The sequence below is a fragment of the Parus major genome, chromosome 11, assembly GCF_001522545.3.
Source record: "Parus major isolate Abel chromosome 11, Parus_major1.1, whole genome shotgun sequence".
Lineage (NCBI taxonomy): Eukaryota > Metazoa > Chordata > Aves > Passeriformes > Paridae > Parus > Parus major.
This window is the reverse complement of record NC_031780.1, coordinates 12,818,795-12,840,223: the sequence shown is the minus strand read 5'-3', so window position 1 is coordinate 12,840,223 and position 21,429 is coordinate 12,818,795. Positions and strand designations below refer to the sequence as shown.

At 44.6% G+C, this 21,429-nt stretch overlaps 2 protein-coding genes across 4 annotated transcripts in view; both read right to left on the bottom strand.

The window, feature by feature from the left end:
• Nucleotides 1-16,828, bottom strand: part of LOC107209913 — a 35,503-nt gene extending 18,675 nt beyond the window's left edge. Inside the window, exons 1-2 of one of the 3 annotated variants that reach the window (XM_033517171.1) lie at nucleotides 16,256-16,828; nucleotides 15,335-15,646 (exon numbers count right to left, since the gene is read on the bottom strand). In XM_033517171.1, coding sequence (XP_033373062.1) covers nucleotides 15,335-15,646; nucleotides 16,256-16,548 — 605 coding nt within the window. In that variant the 5' untranslated portion in view covers nucleotides 16,549-16,828. The remainder of the gene's footprint in view (nucleotides 1-15,334; nucleotides 15,647-16,255) is intronic. The other 2 variants (XM_033517170.1, XM_015640106.2) reach the window with 2 other exon arrangements.
• Nucleotides 16,829-18,267: 1,439 nt separating this feature from the next.
• The window catches only part of CBLN1 (cerebellin 1 precursor), a 4,083-nt gene continuing 921 nt past the window's right edge, over nucleotides 18,268-21,429 (bottom strand). Inside the window, exons 2-4 of the mRNA XM_015639560.3 lie at nucleotides 21,166-21,427; nucleotides 20,855-20,974; nucleotides 18,268-19,672 (exon numbers count right to left, since the gene is read on the bottom strand). Coding sequence (XP_015495046.2) covers nucleotides 19,475-19,672; nucleotides 20,855-20,974; nucleotides 21,166-21,427 — 580 coding nt within the window. The 3' untranslated portion in view covers nucleotides 18,268-19,474. The remainder of the gene's footprint in view (nucleotides 19,673-20,854; nucleotides 20,975-21,165; nucleotides 21,428-21,429) is intronic.

The following is a 21,429-nucleotide window of genomic DNA, read 5'->3' as shown; positions in this document are numbered from 1 at the left end:
AGCCATACACACTGTATAACGCCAGCTTCCATCTCTATAGCATAAAATGACATTATTTGTTGTTCAGCCCTGTACTGCAGATGTTGACTGAATGCTCAAGTCAGCAGTTGGAACTAAAATTCACTCTATTTACAAAGTCTTACTGTTAACTAATACCCTAAATTGTCAGATATGCCAATGCATTAGACATTTTTCAAAGGCTGCTGCACTAATAGCATGTAGGTGTAGCACATGTCTTGTTGTACCTGTCAACAGCCCAGGAACTTTGCAAAGGTAAAGCATGTCAAAAAAGGGAATTATCTTCTTATGCTTCTGTGTTAAAAAAAACAACTTCAGTGAACAGTTTTTCTAAAATATTGCAATACGAAAGTGCATTCAACAGAGCTTACTCTCTTGTAACTGGGTTTCTTTTTCACCTTGTAAATGTTAAATTTCTCATTCATAATTTCAAGTGTCTCCTTTTACTTCATCTACCAAAGTGACTAAAGCTTCCTCTTAGAACTTTGAGGCAGTGGAAATCTAAAGGTTCATAGAGCTGGATGAAAACAAGTGCATTGCAAAATCTCTCCTATATGAGTCAGGGGTGGAGGGGTAAATTTCCTTTCATCAATGTATTTTGCTTGCCAGAAACTTTCACCAAAATAAAGGAGAGCTAAGTTCATCTTCAGACTTTCTCAGGCTGGTTCATCTCACATAAAACAAGTGCAGTTAGATTCCCCCCCATTGACTTCAAGAATAACCTCCAGAAAGCCGAAAGTTTTGTTTGAAACAGGAGACATTTTTCCTATTTCCATGCAGCTGGGAAGTCATTTACACAAGGAAAACACTGGAGACAAAGTAGGTGTCAGACTGGGTAGCATTTTACATGCATTTTCTGACACAAGGCAGACAACAGAAACGTGCACACAAAATATTTCCTTTCAAGGGCTGGCTAGTGTGAACAGCAAAATCGAGGAGACATTAGTGTAATTATTACAGAGTCACCAAATACTCCTTGTCCTTAGAAACACAGTCCAATTATCACTCAATTTTAAGCATGGAAAACCATTCCACCTGAAAGCAGTATTTTCTTTAAATTTTCTCACTCAGCTTGCAAAACCTAAACTCTCACAACTGACTAGAGAAGAGCACATGATGTAAAATGCATAGAATAATTATACCTAAATCTTACAACTGGGAATACTGACATACAATTACTTTTTTTTCTTCTTCCTTTCTCTGCCAAGAATCTTGAACAAGGCAAGTGCTCTCTAATGCAATCTGAACCCACTTCAGTGTCCTAATATTTTGACTAAATAGGTTTTATAAAGGATCCCAGTTAACTACCTTTGTTGTACAATTGTAACAATAAAATATTGCAACTGAAAATCAAATGGCAGTTTTAATTTCAGAATCCAGGATTTCCCAAAAGAACAAATGCATTACTTTAAACAGTTGTAGGAAAACATAGCTTTTCTAAATAAGTAAAATATGCTATGCATTTTCAATGCATTTCAATCAGGCTTTAAAATTATAATTTTAACATAATAGCTCATTTTTTTGAAAGTCAAAATGTTCAGGGGTGAGCAATTTTTAATCCTCTCTACACATCTTAAACCAGACTAAGTTCACTAACACAAAAATGAAAATATTTGAGTACATGAAAAACATTTTTCTTTAATTATTTCTCCGTTTTTCTTGGGGAAACTGTTGAGTAACTGCAACCAATTTTGAGGAGTACTTTGGACCTTTTGAAATTCCATCTTTGACAACCTGCATTGTTCACTGTAATTCTTTCTCCTTGCTTAACAATCACATTATAACAAAGGATGAAGTGAGCTCTTTATAGTAAGACCTTAGACAAAATCTGAGGGTATTAACTTGAAAGAAAATGTTAACTGTGTTTCAGTTTTTAAGTGTAATGCCCCCCCCCTAGAAAAGTAGTAACAGGTCATGGGTTGGCTAATGCCAAAACCAACAAGTGCCTGACCCATTTTTTTCAGTGTGGTTTTTGGTTTTTAGTGTGGTTTATTTGGTTGGTTTTCTTTAGTTTCATTCCCCCTTACTTTGTTTTCCCAAGTTTGCCCTCATAACTTTCAAAGCCCAATGTCATTCCCCTAACAGACCACATTGATGAGGTGCCTAATTAAGAAAGCAGCTGCCCTAAAAACTCTGTAATATCAAGGAGAGAGAATGAGACACCTGCAGAGGCCGAGTCAGGTGTCTGTACTCGACAGCTCCCGAGCTCTCAATGCAGGTGTCTCAGGATAGCAGAGTTACAGGGTCTGAAACCAGCCCATGACCCATATAGGGAGTTCTGTTCCAGCCCAAAATGTGTACATTCCATGAGGGCACAGGAGGAGAACACAGGTAAGAGCACAGCTGCTGCCCAGAATCCAACTTACAAAGCTCCCCATGGATAGCAGAGGCATTCCCAGAGCAGTACCAGTGGGGTTCTGAGCTCACAGACTTGGCAGCTGCCTCTGGGCACTTCCATCCTGTTGCGCCACTCTCTTCTACAGTAAAAAAGAACATAAGCTCTTGTGGAACTTATCTCTACCTGGGTACACACAGTGAAAACATTCTCCTTCACTGAAACAATAAAAAACCATGGAAAACAATAAGAGGCTTTCCAACCACTTCTGTGGATGGTCAATTGAGCCCTAAAGTAAAAGACTGCTGGCCCTGTTCCCTGCATGGAGTATTTGGCTATAGTTTTGTTTTAAACTGTAAAGGTACTATTTTAAAAAGCACTCTAGGAAGGATGGCTGTCTGTATCTGCATTCCTTTCAAAGGGAATGAGGTAGAGTATTTACACCCAAGGCAAAGGTGTTTCTTCCAATTATAACAATACAATGAAACATCTTTAATACCTGGAAGCTTTAGACTTCTGCCTTGTAACCATGCAGATGAATAGCTTCAACCTTTGCAAGAAATTGCAGTATGAATGTCTGTTTTATTCCACAGTTGTGTCTGAGCAGACTATTAATAGAATACTGATAAATGCTACAATAGCTATTCTTTTTCCTCCCCTCTTGCTTTTATGCTATCATCAATACCTATCCTTCCCCTGGTGCTGTCAGCTGATGCCTGTCTCATAACTCTTGGGGTAACAGCATTAGGCGAAAAAGAAATTAAGTTCAAATAAAACTGCCAGGTAGAATCAACATTATGAGATTATGGACTGAATTGTTTTCTAAAGAGGCACATATGTGCAGCATTATACCACTAATGACCTACAAAGAACTTACATATTAAAATTCAATTACTATAATATTATTTAAGAGAAGGGGGAAGATACTAAAGCTGAATTTGTTTATTTTTCTAGGACCTCTGCTATTTTTAATGGCAAGTAATAACTACATCTCCCCTATACATCTCCTTGGGACTGCCTAGGTAGCACCACACCACGTTCACACAAAACCAAAAGGTGTTATGAAGTCTCAATAAAATGTGCATGTGGTTGGTAGGATGCCTACCCAGGCCTTTGCCAATCTGTGCCATTCTTGGGCACATGGCTACATTTGTACAATTCTCTTGTTTGTGTTCACTCTTGTGCAAGAAATCTAAAAAGATAGGGAGCTGCCCCTGCTGGTCCTGTGAGTAAAAATAAATCAGTGAGATTATGGTGAAGAACACACAATATAAAGACTACACAATAATTATGAAGAAACCAAACCATTGGTATTTCTTGCAAATACTTGCAAGCCATGCAGCTAAAAATAAATGTGTATTTGATTACAATACCAACAGCCTCAAATTATCAGTATAGCATGCAAATGAGTGAAGTTGTTTACCATCTAACAGCAGTGTTATCCATGCTGATGTTTGTGTCACATATTCTAGAACCACACTCAGATCCTTCATCTGGACTGCAGCAACTGCTCTTGCTGTCAGAAGCAACCAGCTCCTGAAATGGATCTTTCAAGGAAGCCAAATAATGAAGTGCCATGGAGAACAAATGTATTTTTTGCTCCCTGAAGCAACGTCTTCAGTGAGTTAGAGGAAACAGCTCTGTCCCAGAGAAGCCTCTAAGGCTGCAGCTGATGTTTCATCTGCTTTGAAAATTTGTATTTTCCAGAATTCTCAGACTATTAAGATTAAAGAAAAAAAAAAAAAAGAAAAAAAAAAAAGAAAAAAAACACATGTAAAAGAAACTGAGAAATTAAAAGATCCTTTTTTTCTCATAAATGCCTGAATAAAGTTGGGAAGAATGAGAAACACCTAGATGTTTGTCCAGTCTGAACACAATCCCAGCCAGCAACAAAAGGCTCTGCACATCCACAGCTAAAAGTAACAGTTCTACTGAGTAGTAAATATTTAAGATCATGGTGGCAAGTACTGTAGAAACATGCATGCATACGTTTTAGGAACACCTAACATTTGCTCATGGCTGGAAAGCCATTTTAGTGAAGACAAACTATCTTGTAAAAATGCTTTAATAAAATGAACAAGGAAACAACAAATCTGGTATGAGTGAAGTGAGATAATCACAGAAAATAAATTATGTGCTGTTTTCAGGAAAGCTGAGTCAGCTGTGGCTCGGATAGTTGGAAATCTGGATTTCCAACAACAGAAATCAGAGGAAATCCTGAGTGTGTACTCACCAAATGAAAACTTGACTAGTGGGAAATTCAGTTCACAAAGGAACAGACTGGACCCTGTAACTGTAATGAAACTACAATGAGACTGGAAAAAAAAAATTTGCAATGTTAATGCCTGAATGCCAGTGAATACAAAAAGTGTAGGAAATTATAAGGATGCAGTAGTCATGGTGAAACAGATATCAAAAGAAGAAAGGACTTCTAAGTACATCTGTGAAGGCAGGTAAAATGGACAGAGGGCACCTAAAATGGGCTGATGGGAAAGAGGGACTGGCAAGATGCAGAAGAAACAAAAAGTAGTGAAAACCTTTATCAAAAGATTATTTTAAAATATATCATATTGTTTATAATATGCAAGGATTTCTCTTCAGCTGGGTTTTTTGTGTGCTTATTTGCAGTTTTAGAGATTGTCAGTTTTGGAGATAACATCTTACGCATATTAGTCTTCCAACATATTGAAACTTTTTTGACCTTTCCTGAATAAAAAGTGGTATTTTTATGTAAATTAGTCTTCTTCAGTCTCTGTTGTGATATCAAATATCTTAAATATTGGGCATGCTTCCCATAGCAGAACTATTTCAAAGAACGAACAAACTAAATAAATAAATATGGCTGGTAACTTTAATTATTTCCCCCAACCAGTATTTTAAATGCTTAATAATTTGCAGTTTTCTCTCACAGAAGCCAGAGAGACAGCACTTTTGACATCTCATGGCCACTCCCATCGATATCTGCTCCAAGAAAAGTTGAAATGTTCAGTTCTGCTAAGTCAGGCTGGCAGATTTCACGAGACACAATGGACCAGTGAAACCCTGAACTGAGGGTCCACTGGCTGGGACCTGGTTCCTGTTCACACTCAGTCTGTGTTTATAACATTTACCTGCTACAGCAAACCCTCACCCAGCATCTTCTTCACCTCTGCCTTTCAGATTTCCCTTAAAACCCAAATATCTGAGATGTGTAATGTTTGGAATGGATCAGAATAGATTTAAAGGTGTCTGCACAAGGGAGGTTAAGTGCTACAAATCTCTCCTCACAGCTCTCCCCTAAGCAGTAAAGAGCTGAATTAAATGCAATAGTAATGCAGAGCTGAGCTTTGAGATGCATCCCCTCCACTTGCTCTGCCTTTCCTAGTTATAGACATACTGCTCAAAACCAGAAAGCATAACTAGCTGGTATAAACTAACTTTACATAAGCAGTTATGACCTAAACAAAGTTTGAACAGAACATAGCCTCTGAATACTCTTTTGAGTACATTTTGAGTTTAAATTTAGATTTTTATTGCCCTTGGAATGCTGAAATAAACTTTCAGTCCCACCGGTGCAACTCCAGGAAGAGACTATATTAAATTTCTCTGTTCATGAAGGTGTGTGCCCTCCTTCTATTCATTACCAGGCATGCAAGTCACATAACAAAGCTGAGCTGGTTTTATCCTTATCCAATATGTACCTTATTATGCTTAAGTGCATTCTGCAAGGGCAGTTAGCAGCATTTGCAAGTGGTATCACATAAGAGCTGAGCATCCCATCAGGGGTCTCTGGAGTTTACACACAGATCTGACACACCCAGAGAATGGTCACACAGCTTGGTCTGGGATAGAGATCTTCAATTTCCCTGTTTCTGCAGAACAACATTTAGAGCTATCTCAAATGGAATCAAACCGATCAACCTATTAAGATGACATTGTGGAAACACAACAGCAAAATTAAATATCTGAGGTTTGAAAAAACAAACCTAGAATTTGCTTATTTGATAAGGAAAGAAGTCCTGAATACCCTAATGCTAGTAATGTGCACTAGCCCCACACACCTAACATTCTACCAGCAAAAAAGAAAAGCAGGCCCAAGCAGAAGTAACAATTCTCACGTGGGAACAACCTGACACATCAATAAATTAAAAATCATTGTTTTGTCTGAGATTTCATCATCACTTCCCAAATCAAATCTGTCCTGGCTACAAAACAATTAAGCTAACTGAGAGCAGGGAAACAGCAACCTTTCTCTTGCAGGATCAGGGAAGATTCACCCATTCCCTTACTTGCTCAGCTGTGTAACTGGAAGAAGCATTCCTTGTTCCCAATGTACCAGTGCCCAACGCTGCATGGGCCCAAGGCAGAACATTTAAGGTAACAGCTGTAATATGCAGTCAAGCAGAGACTGCTACACACAAGACCAGATGGAAATCATCATTTGCCTCAATAAATAAATAAATAAAGTTACTATATAAGTCAGAATTTAGGCAGATTCCTACAACCTGAAAATAGTCTTAGGGGCAAGATAACCATGCTTATGACAAATAAACTAAATGTGGTGTGTCTTTTGATGCAACTCATCATTATTTTGTTGATGTACTCCTATCAAAATCTCATTCAGTTCTGCTTTTCTTTAAAGCAAAGGTCATGGGACCATGCCACAAGTTGTAGGTCCACATTGGTGGCAGAAAAAGTTCCATTTGTGGGAAGTTTGACAGAGGTTATACAAATCTTTTCCTGGTAATAGCAGCTGTAGCTGGTATGAAATGCAGTGTTAAATGAAAGTAGAGCATGGAACATTTTGTAATTATACTTCTCCATTGAATTGTTTACTTTTCAATGTGGTACAGAAGGAAATATTATGTTTTTAATCATGTTCATTACAGCAGAAGAGAAACTGTGAACTAACCCCTAAAAGTAAGTTTAAAGAAGAATCTGTAATTTTGATGGCTCATTATTGAGATTTATATTTTGTGGTGGTTGGTGGTTTTTGGTTATTTAAAGACAGAAAGGAAGTTTGAAGAGAAAGCTGAGAGATTGTGTATTTTTAAACACTGCCTGAGCAATATAATCAAATTCTGCTGTCAGTGTTTCTCTGATCCCCTTTACCCAGAGGAAAGTTTGTGGTTATTTCTTCTTTCTGTGTACAACATAAACAAAAATTGCTTAACCTTCCCTTCCTCTTCAGCTCCTAACCTATTCACTTAAAATGGCCTAGATGGGCTTCTCTTTTGCTGGTTTGGGGGAGCTTCTTCCATCTTTTGGCTTTGTTTTAGATCTTTTCAAAGGTGTTTTCCAAACAGCCTGCTATTGGGGTTCTGGCCCCTCCTCCTCTTCTGCAGTATTTTGAAATTTAATTTTATATCTTTTATAGGGCTTTTGATTTTTTTTAACCCTACTGCTGCCTTTTCTTTATGCTTTTATAGATACTGATAACATTATGAATTATATTATACTATACAGAAATAAAGCTCACTTGAATTGAAACTTGCTGCCATTTTCTTCCAGTTTTTGAGACTCCCTATGAATTTATTTTAAAATCTCCTTTAATCCTCCTGCTGGACTGATGTTTCCTTTCAGAAAAGGAGGACACTGTTCCAGCCACAAGAAATGACATAGCATGAAGGAAATGAGGAAAAAAATGTCCTGAGTCATGAAAGCAAAGAAGAAATACAAGTAATACAATACAATACTTGAGAGAGGATTAAAATCCACAAACTGGAAGGGACAGAAAAGTAGGATGGAGCTCTAATTGAAAGGAATAGAGGACTGACTGTACATAAGGGACTAGGTAGATCAAGGAGGGAGAACTTGACCAAGGGAGAGCTGAACTATCAGACCCCTCTCACCTTTCAGCTGCTTTCATTATCCTCCCTCTGTCCCCAGGGAGAGCTGGGAGCCCTCCTGACAAACTTTTCCTGGCCACAGTCAATGCTGAAACTCAAAAGTAAAGCACATTCAGGACAGGAGCTGCTCTCAGAGGGTCACATGAGCACTGCCAGGGTGTAGTGATGACCTATGCCTCCTTCCAAGGGTGGGAGGAATATCTGGGCTCCAAGGAGCACAAGTCAGTTCTTGTTCCCACAGCACCGAGGAAAGGGAATATCTGTATCTAAGGTCTGCAAGTTGATGCATTTTGTGAATAAGTGGTTGCCTTTCCTGCTGCTCTGGGTGTCTGGCTGCTGTGGAGGCAAAGCCCACTGCTAAGAGCTGCCCACAAGGAGAACACCTCACACAGCCGCGGACACTGCGGGAACACCGACCCCATCCAGGCCAGGCATGGCTGGGCTGGCTCCCCTTTGACCCATTGCACAGGAAATCTGGGGCTTTCCCAGCTCCTAAAGCTTCTTCCTTCTCCTAAACACTGTTTTGGAGAATCTGTGTTTACAGTAACTAAAGCATTCTGCACTCATCAAGAGGAGGGCTGCAGTTAAATCACAGCCCCCAGTTACAGATACACCGCCAAATTTACCATGCTTGACCACTCTTGTGTGAGGCATCAGCACTTGAAACAAGACCTGTGCCAACTCAGAAAGCTGAAAAGAGCATCAGTTTCTTCAATTATTCCCACAGAATGCACAACTGGAATTTAAAAAACTATGATCTTTTAACATTCATCCTTTTGAATAGGACATTAAAAAAGTAAATCCCTCTGAGCATCTTTAAAGCAACTTTAAATGATGAGTCCAGCAATAAAAAAGATTTTTTTTTTATGGATAACTGATGCGTTTTCTAGGTGGAGAGAAAAAAAAAAAGATACCCCAAGCTATGACAAGTTTGCTGTGTAGGTGATATATGGTAGTAATTGACATCCTAACAATAGGAGACTATAAAGATACGTTGAAATTATTTTTTTTTCTATTTCTTCCCTATCTGCTTTTCCTCCTCCATTTCTTCAGTAAGGCAGATCTACCAGCAAGACAATTTAATCTTCCAGGGATAAAGAAAGACTTCCTTGTCTAAGAAAAATAAAAACTTCTACTGGTCAAGGACAGAAAGCCCAAGAGAAGGAATTATCTCCTGACAGTGAGCTATGTTTTTTTATCTCTAGAAACGGAAGCAGCAGTATTCTGGAAGAAATAACATTGATTTAGCTGGAATGTAAGGAAGACATCTTCTGCTTGATGTATGTAGCCTTCTGGACAAGGGTAGGACAATAGCCTGTATTCCCTGAACAAAATACCTCCTACTGTGTTTTCGCTATCATTTAGTGGGAAGAATTTTATTCCCTTGTAACATTTAACTCTGAACCATGAGAAACTTCATGCTCAGTCACAAGCCTGGATGGATACTTATTTAATGAGCTACCAATAGGATAATTCTCCTGGGCTCTTTTGCCATGCATAACTGGGAGAGGGAAGAGTCACTGTCCCATCCAGTATGGATAATAAAGTAAACCACACCAGCCAAAGACACTGGTACAGTTTACCTCCTTGGCAAACCAGACACAGAAACCCAACCTCAGCTATCTTATAACTCTACAATGTAGAGCAACTCCTTCCAAGATTTTTGACTGTGCTTCACAACATAGCAGTATACCAGTCAGGTTCAACAATATTTACTAAAGCAACTGATTAGTCAAAGAAACAAACTTGCTCACTTGGGCTTATATGAGAACACAGAACAAAGCTCCACATCTGCCTTCATGAACATACTTTTGCCATTCACCTTAACAGCAGTTGACCATTGCTTGGGATTTCTCCTAAAGGAATGTTCCATTTTTCAAAAGGCCACTTTTATCTGCTGGCTTAAATATAAAACAACTCTTGTACTTCTGTTATCTAGCTGAAGGCATACAGAGCTGGCAAGCTTATGTTTAAGTGCCTTAACTTAAAAATCATGAAGCACCTTGTTGTTTTCCACTCCATGGACACACTTTCAATTTAAGTGTTTTGCAAAATGGTAGGCTCCTCAAGAGAGCAACTAGAGATATCAGTATCTGTCTCCATCCTTTCCTGAGGAACCAGTCAGAGATGTGGGGAGCCAATACTTCAGCCAGAATGAATGTATTACTGGTTTCCAGCAGAGATCCTAATACTGAATATCAACAGGGTTCTTCTCAACAATAAAAAAAAATTAAGCTAGAAAAGGAAAAGCACAGCATGAACAACCTACAAAGGTAGTGGAGAAAACTGGAAAGGGCTACTAAAGGCAAGGATTATTTTAAGTTAATCTCAGAGATGACAGGAAGTCGATACACAAGGAGGCAGGCACAAACTGAGTTAGCACAGCCAAGAGGCTCTCCTCCTGATTGGCAAGGCTGAAGTATTGGGCCTTTGAGAAGAAAGATTACTAAACCAGTTACAACTGAAAAGCTGCACAACTCATGGAGGAAACTCAGCAAATGAGCAACTGCAACAGAAGAAACATACAAAAAATGTCTTGAGATATAAAGGACTGTTGCACGTTACTAATGTGGATATAAACTACCATGGCAAAGGGTTTAAAACTCTGCTACACCTGCTCATGTGTGGCCAGGGCTTACCTTGCCTACCCAGAAGGGCTTAGTGCTTCCTACTGTGTGACAGCTCCTTTGCTTCGAGCTTGCAGAAATGTTTTTGTGCTGTACAGCTGCAGGAAGGAGCATCCCCCCATCCTCCTCTGCCCCTGAGAGCAGACACAGGGTTAGTGCAGCCCGGCCACAGTGCAACAGGAGGGAAATTTCCATGAACTGCAGAGGTAAAGGGCTGAGTGAAAAGCATCTGAGTCAGACAGGAGCTCACTCAGCTGCATGGTGTACAGCAGCCTTTGTGCAGAAGCATTCATTAGACACCAGTGTAGATACAGTAAGACAGAGACACAGTGTGATGTGATATGCTGTCACCATTAAGGTAGGATGTGACAGATACATTTGGAAAATATAAAATATATTCACACAGCCTCAAATTGAGAGAATGAAGCCAATCTGACTGAACAGCCCTGCCTTCTTTGGAAAGTGCTGACATTGACAGCACTGATCAGACCAGCTCCTAAATATATCAATTTATAAGCCATACCCCAACATTGTATTTACATCTTCAGCTTTGCTGAAAGCACAATACAGTAAGGGAACATTAAAAGCATTAAACTAAAATTACCATTCTGCAGTTGATTTCTGATTATACAGGACTCATCTTCCCAGCTGCTGAAGCATAACCAAAGGGATTTGGCTGAATTTCTATGTTCTGAGCATAAAGCAGTCATGACCAAACCTGGGTGCTCACTAGCTGGCCTAGAGAACTGCAGCTTCGGTTTGCCTGGTGTCAGGAGCCAACACTGCCTTACACTATGACCATCTCAGCCACAATGACACAGAACTGTCAGAAATAAAAACTGATTGTCCTTGATATTGTCTTCTCCACATTTTTTGTGAGCACTTTACTCATTTTGTCTTAAAGCAACTCCAAAACAATTCAGCTATGTCCTTTCCCATACAGGACAAGCATTCAAATCTTCAATAACATCTGAAAAACTGCTAGTAAAGAGAGAAGTGGTTTCTTCCTAAGACCATTGACAGTTTCAAGAGAAAATAATAACAGATACTATTTAAATGAATACTGTACTTGATATATTAAGTTTCAATGCTTTTTAATGGATTTTATTTTTTTTTCATCTTCAAAATATATAAATATTTTAAAGAGGAAAATTTGTCATGGGACTATGCACCTAAAACCCTGCACTGACTGAAATTTACAATAGATATAATCTTTTTATCCAGATAACACTGGACCACTCAATGGCATTCCAGTTATTTAAAAAAAAAATAAAAATAACACAAACAAACAAACCAAGCAATCTATCCTAGGCATCTTTGGACAACATTTTTTTGGACAACAGCATCATTTCACCACGTGTTTACCACTGAAATGATTGAGTATCTCAACGGTTATCCAGAATACTTACATGATCTTGAAAACAAGGCCAGAAGAATTCACTTGTGTTATGTAAGGCTCCATGAAAAAAATAAAATTAAATGTGAGAAGAAGAAATATGAATGTATTTCTTCAAAATTGGTCATCCAAATAATCCTTGTCTCATGCAAGTGTATCTACTGCACTGCTTGCAACAGATTTAGGAAATAGGACTGGGACATATTTCTGTGACAGCAGTTTCCTGAATTCTGCCATAATATCCCACGGGCAGAATAAGTTGCAAGAACCTGCACTACAACACAGCTATGCAAATTTATGTCAGCAGAAAAAAACTCATTTAATGACCCACTGGAATTAAAACCATATCTTCAAAACTGAGCCCTGGCATCTCTGCTTTAAAAAAGATCCTCCTCTTCCTGCTATAGAGGAAAGCTGACTTTTCTCTCAGTGTATTTGTTCCAAAGTCCTTCCACTATGTACATTAGGAAAATAAGTATGACTTCCACAGGTCAAAATGCTATGTTAAACCTGTGCTTCAAGACAGTGATGTCTTAGTTCTATACAGGAAAAAAAATAATTCCAGGTTTGGTCAGAGCTGTGCAGTTGTTCTTGTACGCAATAAGCCAAATGCAAAGCTGGTAGGTTTACATATATTAATGGTGGTTAATTCCCAGCAGAGCTCTCAATTAGCTTAATCAAGCCACAACAGGGGCCTGGGAATCTTGCAGCAAACTCAGTGAAGGCCTCTGCTCAAAGCAGCACTGCAAGAAGCTGGCCACATGACAAAGTGCACAGCTACAGGAGCTAGAATTTTTGCTGTGGATAAAATAACTGCTGAGCCTCGTCTCACTCTTCTGGATAGAGCTGGTCCTGCCATTTCAAAGGAGGTGTTTCAAAACTAGAGGCTGCAATCCTCTGGACTGTGTGAACAATTGAGCCTTTGGAAAGGCTCTTCGAAGACTAAAATACTGAGATTAATCACTCGGAAGACAGCAAAGGAACAATAAAACCAGATTAAAAAGAGAGACATCAGAAGCTTCTCTTTCCCCACACCTCAACAGACAGAATTGTAGGGAAATTCAGCTCCATTGTCAGTCAGGAAATACAAAACCAACTAAAGAAACTATAAAAACATTCAAAAGGGAATTATAAATACATGCCAATCAACAATTTTAAACCATGATTTAACGTATGCTGAAGAAATTGGGGAGAATCAAAGTAGGAAGGATAACTGACCCATGAAATCTCAAGTCCTGTGGACCAGATTTTAACAATTACAAAATCAGGAACAGTACCACATGCATGGCAAAGAACAAAATACTTCTCCATTCTTTCAGTAGAAATGGTATTTATCAGGTCAACATATCAAGCAGAGTGACCAATATCCTGAAGAGTTATACAAGAAATTTTGATGGAAAGAATTGCAGAGTGAGCAACATGATATGTTCATAACTTTTAAGTCTCAGCATTTTTATTTCACAACAGAAAGAAATACTGACCTGCTTTGGTGACAGCAACACCAAAGCCAGCTGTCATGCAATTAGTGGCATGGGAATTTATCAACAGAAAAGGTTCAGGACTATGTTAATTTCCACATAAAACAGTTAATTTTTAAAGGGGTTGTTACTACTGGAAAAATTGGAAAACACTCTCAGTATAGAAACAGCTCAAGGAGGATGGCCCTGACTTGAATGACCCTGGAGCCCAAAACATTGAAAGCACATTAAAATTTATTAGCATGAAGTCCAACAATGCAGTGAGAATTTCCACTACAAGCTGAATGAGTATTAACTGCAAACAAAGCAGGAGTCCTCCCATGAACCTTTAGTCCTTGAATGAGTATTGTGCAGACAACAAAAAACAAACCCTGGAAACATAACTGCAGCTGAAGCACTGATGCTTCTTCGACCATACTGCTTGCAACATAAATTACTAATGTGAATGACAATTATTCACATCTTTTGTCTTCATTTTGCTTAAACTCTTCCAACATCTCTTTCTTGGGTCTTCTTTTTTTTCTGATAGCTTAGCAGAATTTCAGTCAATTAGAAGGTCACTGACACCAAGAGTGCCATGAGCAGCACGCTGCATGAAGACTCAAGAATAATCTGAACCTGTCTTTTTTAGTGATGTAGGCACAAGAGGCAGGAGGCCCTTGGGTATGTTCTTCAAATCGACACACTCATGCAATGTTAGACCCATTCTCCAATAGCTCCACAATTCCCTCCCCAAGAAAAATTTCACAAACAGGGTTTTTTAGAATCCCAGATATGTCCCGAGTTCAGAACAACTGTTTCACTTTAGGAATCCCATACTCTAAGAAACACTGGTGAAATATTGAATAATGGCCCATTACCACATCTCCCCAGTTGTATAAAGCGGCAGAAAGGCAATGGCATTATTTTCCTCTCTTATCCAACAAAAGGCTCAAAGTTGTCATGGGGGAGAACCAGAATGTTCTGCACCCCGATGTGCACAGCTGCTCACACTGGGATCAACACTGCTTTGGACCACTGAAACAGAGGAACCCCAAACCCCACTGCTCTGAATCCTAGGAAGGAAGGAGGTACTAGTGGAAGGGGAAGTGCACCTAGTTCAGGCATCACCGACTCCAGCCCACACTGGATTTCCAGAGTGCCCCAAGGCACAGGGACTGAGCACTGCCAGCCTTGCCCGAGCCCTCTCCTCCCACGCAAGGCACACAGCTTATTTCACTCTCCAGAAAAAAAACCACAAGGCCTGTTTTATTTTTGGGCAAGCAACGACAGAGGCCTTTTGGCAACTCTCAGCTGACAGAATACACCTCACACTTCACCCACTGACCGTGTCTGACGGTGAAACTAAAGCAGGTCAACAAGTGTGTCTGTGTCCCTCCCGGGATTTCTGCACTACAGGGGTTTCCTCAGAGCCCTCCTGCTCTCCCTGTTCACACCCCACTGGAGACGCCTCCAGCAAAACCCTGATCTCTCCCCTCCCAGGCCACCTTTCCCTTTTAGAGGAAAGGACACTCTCAGAGGTCACACTCAAGAACACAGAGATCAGATGGAGTACACAAGCTGCTTCCAACTTCCTCACTCTCAGTACTCTCGCAGTCCCCTCCCCTGCCTCTGAAATCGCCCCGGTGGCCAGCCCGCTCCGCTCCCCGTACCTGTTGCAGCTCTCCGCTCGGCTCCAGCCGGGGCTCTCCAGCTCTCGCCGGTCTCCGTCTCCAGCTCGCAGGAAGGATGCGGGCAAGGGCTCGCTGCCGGGGGCAGCAGTGCCGCTGGCAGAGCTGGGCGAGCAGCCCCGCTGACCCCGGGCAGGGCTCTGCTCTCCCCGCTCGGCAGCGGCGTTGCCTCGGAGCCGCGCAGCCGCCGGCGGGGCTGCAGGAGCGGCTGCCCGGCCATGCACGAAGCCCTGCCTCCGCTGGCTCCTCGGGAACCGCCGCTTCCAAACCAACTTATCGGGCTTCCACATGTACCTGGGGGGCAGACGAGGGGAAATTGTGTTTTGCATTGTCGAGTGTGTATTAACTATTCCCTGAGTTAACTGCATTTGACTTGCTCTTCTGTTGGACCAAACTCCTCGTCTCCTGCTGGAGTCATTAATCTGTACCTTCTCATCGTTTGCGCAGAAGAGAGTTGGTTTGTTTCTCCCTGTCCACCCCCTTCGCCCCCACACGCAGTCCCTAAAAACCCAACAATTAAAAATGTGGATTTTCCCTTTAATTCCCCTACATTGTGTAATTATATTCGCATTAGAAATCAATCAACATTGGTCATTACCATCAGTGATATGCTCATAAAGCAAACACTAGACATGCTAATGAACTGAATGAAGCATAATTTCTTGTTGTGTAAACTCACGCTCAACGCTAATCAGCAATAAATTCAATCAGACATTACATACATCAACTGAAAACACATTAAAGCAGGGTACCGAGCAGCTCATTTCTGAGGGCAGCGCGGCCCCGAGCAGCCCAGCAGTGCCCCGGCCGGGGACGAGGCCGCCGGAGCCGTGAGGGGACACGGCCTCCCTGCGAGGGACCCCTCGGTGATGGGGCCGTTCGCGGCTCCCGCCCGCTGCTTACCGGCCGTGGCAGGGCTGCCGGACAAAGCCAGTCCCTTTTCTGTCTCCGGCTCCGCGCAGCCCGGACAGCGGTGCCGGCCGCCAGACCCACCGGCCTGTCCGGCTCAACGCTTCAAATGGCACCCGTGTCCAGTTCCCTCGGCTCGGTCGCCCCCTCAGAGCCCGTTCTCCTCCCAGGACCCGCCTGTGGCTCGCAGGGCCCGGCGTTGCCCAGGCAGGAAATTGGCCTTGCCTCGCTCGCCCAGGTGCGGCCGGTTTCCAGGATGAGAACGGGCTCCGAGCAGGTGCAACCATTTAACAATTAACCATTTAACATTTCCCCGCTATAAGCAAGGACACAAAGCACCGGCTACGGGTGGAGATGGCGATAAGTGTGGGTGTGACCGACTGGCCTGGGGAAGCCCAGCTCGCCCCGTCGGGCGGCGCCGGCCCCGGGAGGCTCTGCAAGGACGGCTTCCTCCGGCTGGCTGCCGCTCCCTCCAGTCCTTTCAGAGGGCACCTCCACAGCCTTCTTGCCCCTGCCCGCCGGCGGCGCAGGGATGGCAGAAAGGGGCTGTTTTTAAACACAGCGCGTCTGCTGAGGTAAATCACCGGGCCAGCCCCGCCGCCGCTCGGACGCACGGCCCGCGCTCCCCGACACCGGGACCGGGGCAGCTCCGGGCCGAGCTGGGGCGGGGAGGCGGCGGGACCCGCCCGCCCCTCCAGGGAGCCGGGGCGGGGTCCCGGGCCATGGCCCCCTCCCAGGACCCAGGGAGGCCTCCCCGGCCCGGCGTGACGGGGGTTTCGGGGCGGCGGCGGCTTTAGCTCCTCAGCCAGGAATAACTCCCGCCCCAGCCGGGGCCTCCGGGTGGCCCCGAGATGCGGGGCTCGCTGAGGGGAGCATCGCTGAGAGGAGTGGCGGGCTCGCTGCGCGGAGCAGACGAGGCTGTTTCAAGCAGCCACGGCGGCGTTTTGTAACAACCGCAGAGCAGCGATTTGCTGCGATCGGAGTAATGTAATTTCCAGCTGCACAATATTAATGAGACGCTCAGAACCAGGGGAAAACTTTCAGCGGAAGGTGGCGAGTTTATTTGTTTGGCGTTAAGGGAGAGGAGGGAAAAGGAAAAAACAAAAGACAAGCATCAGCATCATCAGCCCCCGCACCTGCGGCGATCACCGGGATCCCCCGCGGCGGGCCCGGGCCGGGAGCTGCTGCCTGCTCCGACGCGATGAGGCGGGGAGGGCACAGGGCCGCCTTCCTTTCTCTTGTAACCTAGTAATTTTTGTTCCTTCCCCCCTTTTTTTTTTCTCCACTGCCCGCTCCCCGCCGTCACGGGAGGCAAGGTCTGCTCCGCTCGCCCTGACCATGCGGTTCTGGAGGGGAGGGCGTGAAGGGGGCACGGGGCTGGGAGGCGGCGCGGTGTGAGAGGCTCCAGGGGAGAGTAATAAAAGAGCCTCGCATTGAGAGCGGAGCGTGCGGTCAGAGATTGCGATGTGTTGGTTATCTTGAGCAGTTTGTAATTCCAGGTGAACGCAGCCCGGCGGCATTATTCCTTCTTCACGAGTCTCAGTCGTTCCGTCGCACGGCTCCTGGCCAGCAGGTGCCGAGGCTCCCGGCGAGCTGCGGGCAGGGCTTGAGGACGGCCGGCCCGAGCCTCCCCTGCTCCTGCGGGGCGCGAAGCAGAACCTGGGCCAGGCGGCAACCGAGGGGCCAGAAGGCGTTTTGGCCCCCGCACCGCGGGGTGACACAGAGGAGACGGAGCTGACAGCAGGCTGGTGTATTCCACTTGGAGGCCATCCCCGGCCGACCCCGCTCCCCACCGCCGCCCCTCGCCGAGCGCGTCCCCGCCCGCCCCGCCGGCCTGTTTCCAGGGCAGAACCTGTGAATAAAGCGAGAAGCGTTGCTTATTGTTCTCGTATTAATCCCCCCCTCCCTTCTTGGAGATAATTATGTTCCTTCCCGGGAGCCGGGGATTCGCGCGGCTCCGCTGGTGCCGCAGCCGGGGCAGCCCCGCCACGCACACAGCCCGGGGATCGTTTCACCGGTTTATTTCACATTAAAGTTTAGATACAATCGAAATCCTCGGTACGCACCTTTTAATAAAAGTAGTAATCTCTTTGAGTACTGCAAAATTATAGCATTTATATCTTCAAAAGACGGTAAACAAGTAATACCAGCGAATCAATAGTACCAGCCTCGAGTGCACATGGTCAGGTGGTTTTAGGCGGCTGTATAAAATGCGATCGGGTTTAGAGAATATAATACAGATAAATGCTATAAATAATTGGATATCAGAAACTTCCATGGACGGGTCCGCTCGGGCTGCCAGCACCGCCCGCAGGGCTTGCGGGCCCCGTGCGGGGGGAGCTGAGGGCAGCGGGGCCAGGGGCCGCACCTCCAGAGCCGGTCCCACTGCAGCAGCCCCGGGACCCCGCCGAACCTCCTTCCCCCGCCTCCCTGCATTGAGAAACCTTATTTCTGGTTAAGAAAAATAAAAGTCCCATTTAAACTTTATTGAATTAAAGCAAAAATTAATTTTCAATATTCACACATATATTACAGAGTAATAGTAAAAGTTCAATATACTTCCTGGCGTTTAGTTGGGCCACGTTGTACAAGAGCAAAACAAGCATCAAAACATTTAGCAGCCTTAAATTTCACAATCACTCAGAATTACATAGAAATATTGAAATACTCTAGTCAGCCTTGGCTGTGGATAGTTCTTCATGTAGAAATTTTTCCTTTTGCCAGCCACTACACAGCAAGAATTGCATTTTCCCTTCCATCATGGCATCCATGTATTCAAAAAATACTTCGCTTTTTTTCTTTTTTTAAAAGTTAAACTCAGAGAAAGAGTCAAGATTAACATGTTTTAAAAACAAAACTACAAAATATGCTGTAAAGGACAATGAAAATATCTAAAGTCTACTTGTGTGAGGCAGAAGCCATGGGGGAACAATGGCAGATTACACCAATGACACAGAGATGGGAACTAATTTTGTGGGAGGAGAGAGAAGAATATAAATGGGGGTTTGATCAATTATAGTGTCTCCCGCCTGTTGGCTGCAACACAACAAAAATAAGTAGTAATTCTTCAAAGCAGATGTACACAAACCTAAGCAGGATTAAGCTTCTTTAATATTTGAATGTAAAAAGTCTGCTGTCCATGATTCTTCAAACCCAGCTCTGACTTGGGAATTTGTAAGAGATTTCTCCCTTTACTTGGATATGAGGAGTGATTTAAAGTGGGAACACTAGAAATCCAGAGAATGTTGAGTACTTCCAGCCTCCCATCAAGTTTCCTCTCTCCAGTTTTAGATAAGCTCTGTCTCCTTTTTCCATCTGAATCAGGACTCCATTGCTAGCAGCTTCTCGGGTCACATCTTGGTCCCCTGCAAAGGCAGAAATCACTGGCCACCCATTTAGCATCAAACTCACCTAAAGAGCAAGATAAAACAAAGCCCTCTGTCAATTAAAGTCAGACAATGACACCACTGGGGCTCGTCTAACAGGCAAAATGCTTAGTTAAGGAAAGGCCTCTTTTGACAGCTGAAACTCCAGCCCCATAAAAAAGAAATATCAATCTAAACCCAGCTAAGGTATGTACTCCAAAGGAAGAAGTCTTTCACCACTGTTTTAGACCAACAACCACATCAAAACACCCGGTGCATATAAAGAAGGACATTGATCCTATTTTGGAGAATTTCAATAGGGTGCCTGTGTTTTCAGGCTATGAAAAGAGGTCTGCTTGTACTTATTGAAAGATGGCTTTATGTGAAACCTCAGAGACAGGAGGAGCAGAGCCACAGCCGCCGGAGTCAGGGCCTTTGAAGTGCATTCAAGGGGTAGTTTTCCTTTGTTAGGCAGCAAAGACAATATGCCACAACACAGTCAATAAGCTCTGCTAAGCTCGCGTTAATGACCCTGGGACTGCATACCCCACATTAATAATACACTACCTGCCCAATCTATAGGTGTTAAGCCACTTGCACGGTGGCTTATATATATAACGGCGTTATATAGCTGTCCATTCACCTTTGCATTATACAGTCAGATTTCCTGTCTTTATTATGCTACCTGGCTTCAGGCCGGTAATTTATTAACCCTACCTAAAACAGCATATGCATCAAACCCCATAGAAAAGGCAGGTACGTAGAGAGTAGTGCAGAGACATGCACAGATTCATTACCGTTTTCATACCATAAGCACCTCCCCGAACCCCAAATCCCTATGAAATCTTCTGCCACAGGAGAGTGGGTGAGAAGCCCGCCAGGGGCCGCGGTTCCCAGGGGCTCTGTGCAGGGATGCTCCCGCCAGCGCTCCGCGGCACTGGGCAGTCCGAGGGCCCGGACAAGCTGGGAGGGGGCGGCAGGCGGCCAGCTACCTCCCATCCCGGGACGGCTCATGCGGACACGGGCCGAGCGGAGGCCTGTTGGGACTCCGAGGCCCCTTGGGCACCGTCCCCTCGAGCAGAGAATCGCCGCAGGTCTGCGCTCCCCGCGGCGGCCAAGGGGCACGTCCCGCCCCGCCGCCCGCACGGCCCCGACCCCGCCGGGCCGCCGACCCGTCCGCTCCCTCCCGCGGTGCCCGCGGAGCCCGGCGACGGCGCTCGGGGCTGACCTGGATGGTTTGCCTGTTGTACACTTTCACCACGTGAAAATTGAAACTGTAAATCCCTTTCCGGGGCGCGATGAAAGTGCTCCGCTCCGAGTCGAAGTTGCTGCCGATATTCACTAGTACCTGTAAGGGAAGGACACAGTCAGCACCAACGCGGGGCCGCTGCCGCCCAGCCCCGCTGTGCCCCGGCCCCCAGCGCCCCCCCTCCCGCGGGCAGGGCCCCGCGGGGCGGCGCGTCCCAGCCCGGCCCCGCCACCGGCCCCGGCAACTTCTCCCGCGGCGGCGCGCCCCGAGCCCCGCCGCGCCCGCCCCACCTGGTCGAAGTAGATGATCATGGTGCGGTTGCTCATCTCGGAGGGCTCGTGGTTGGTGCTACGGATGGCGGAGAAGGCGACCTTGGCGCTGCCGGAGCGCACGGAGATGCCGAGCGCCGTGCCGGTGGGGTCGGAGGTGGGGTTGGAGTCGCACACCACGAGGCACTTGCCCTCCAGCACGATGGGCTCCGTCTCGTTCTGTCCGCACGCCAGCCACGCCGCGCCCAGCAGCAGCCCCAGCCCCAGCCCCAGCCCCGGGCCCCG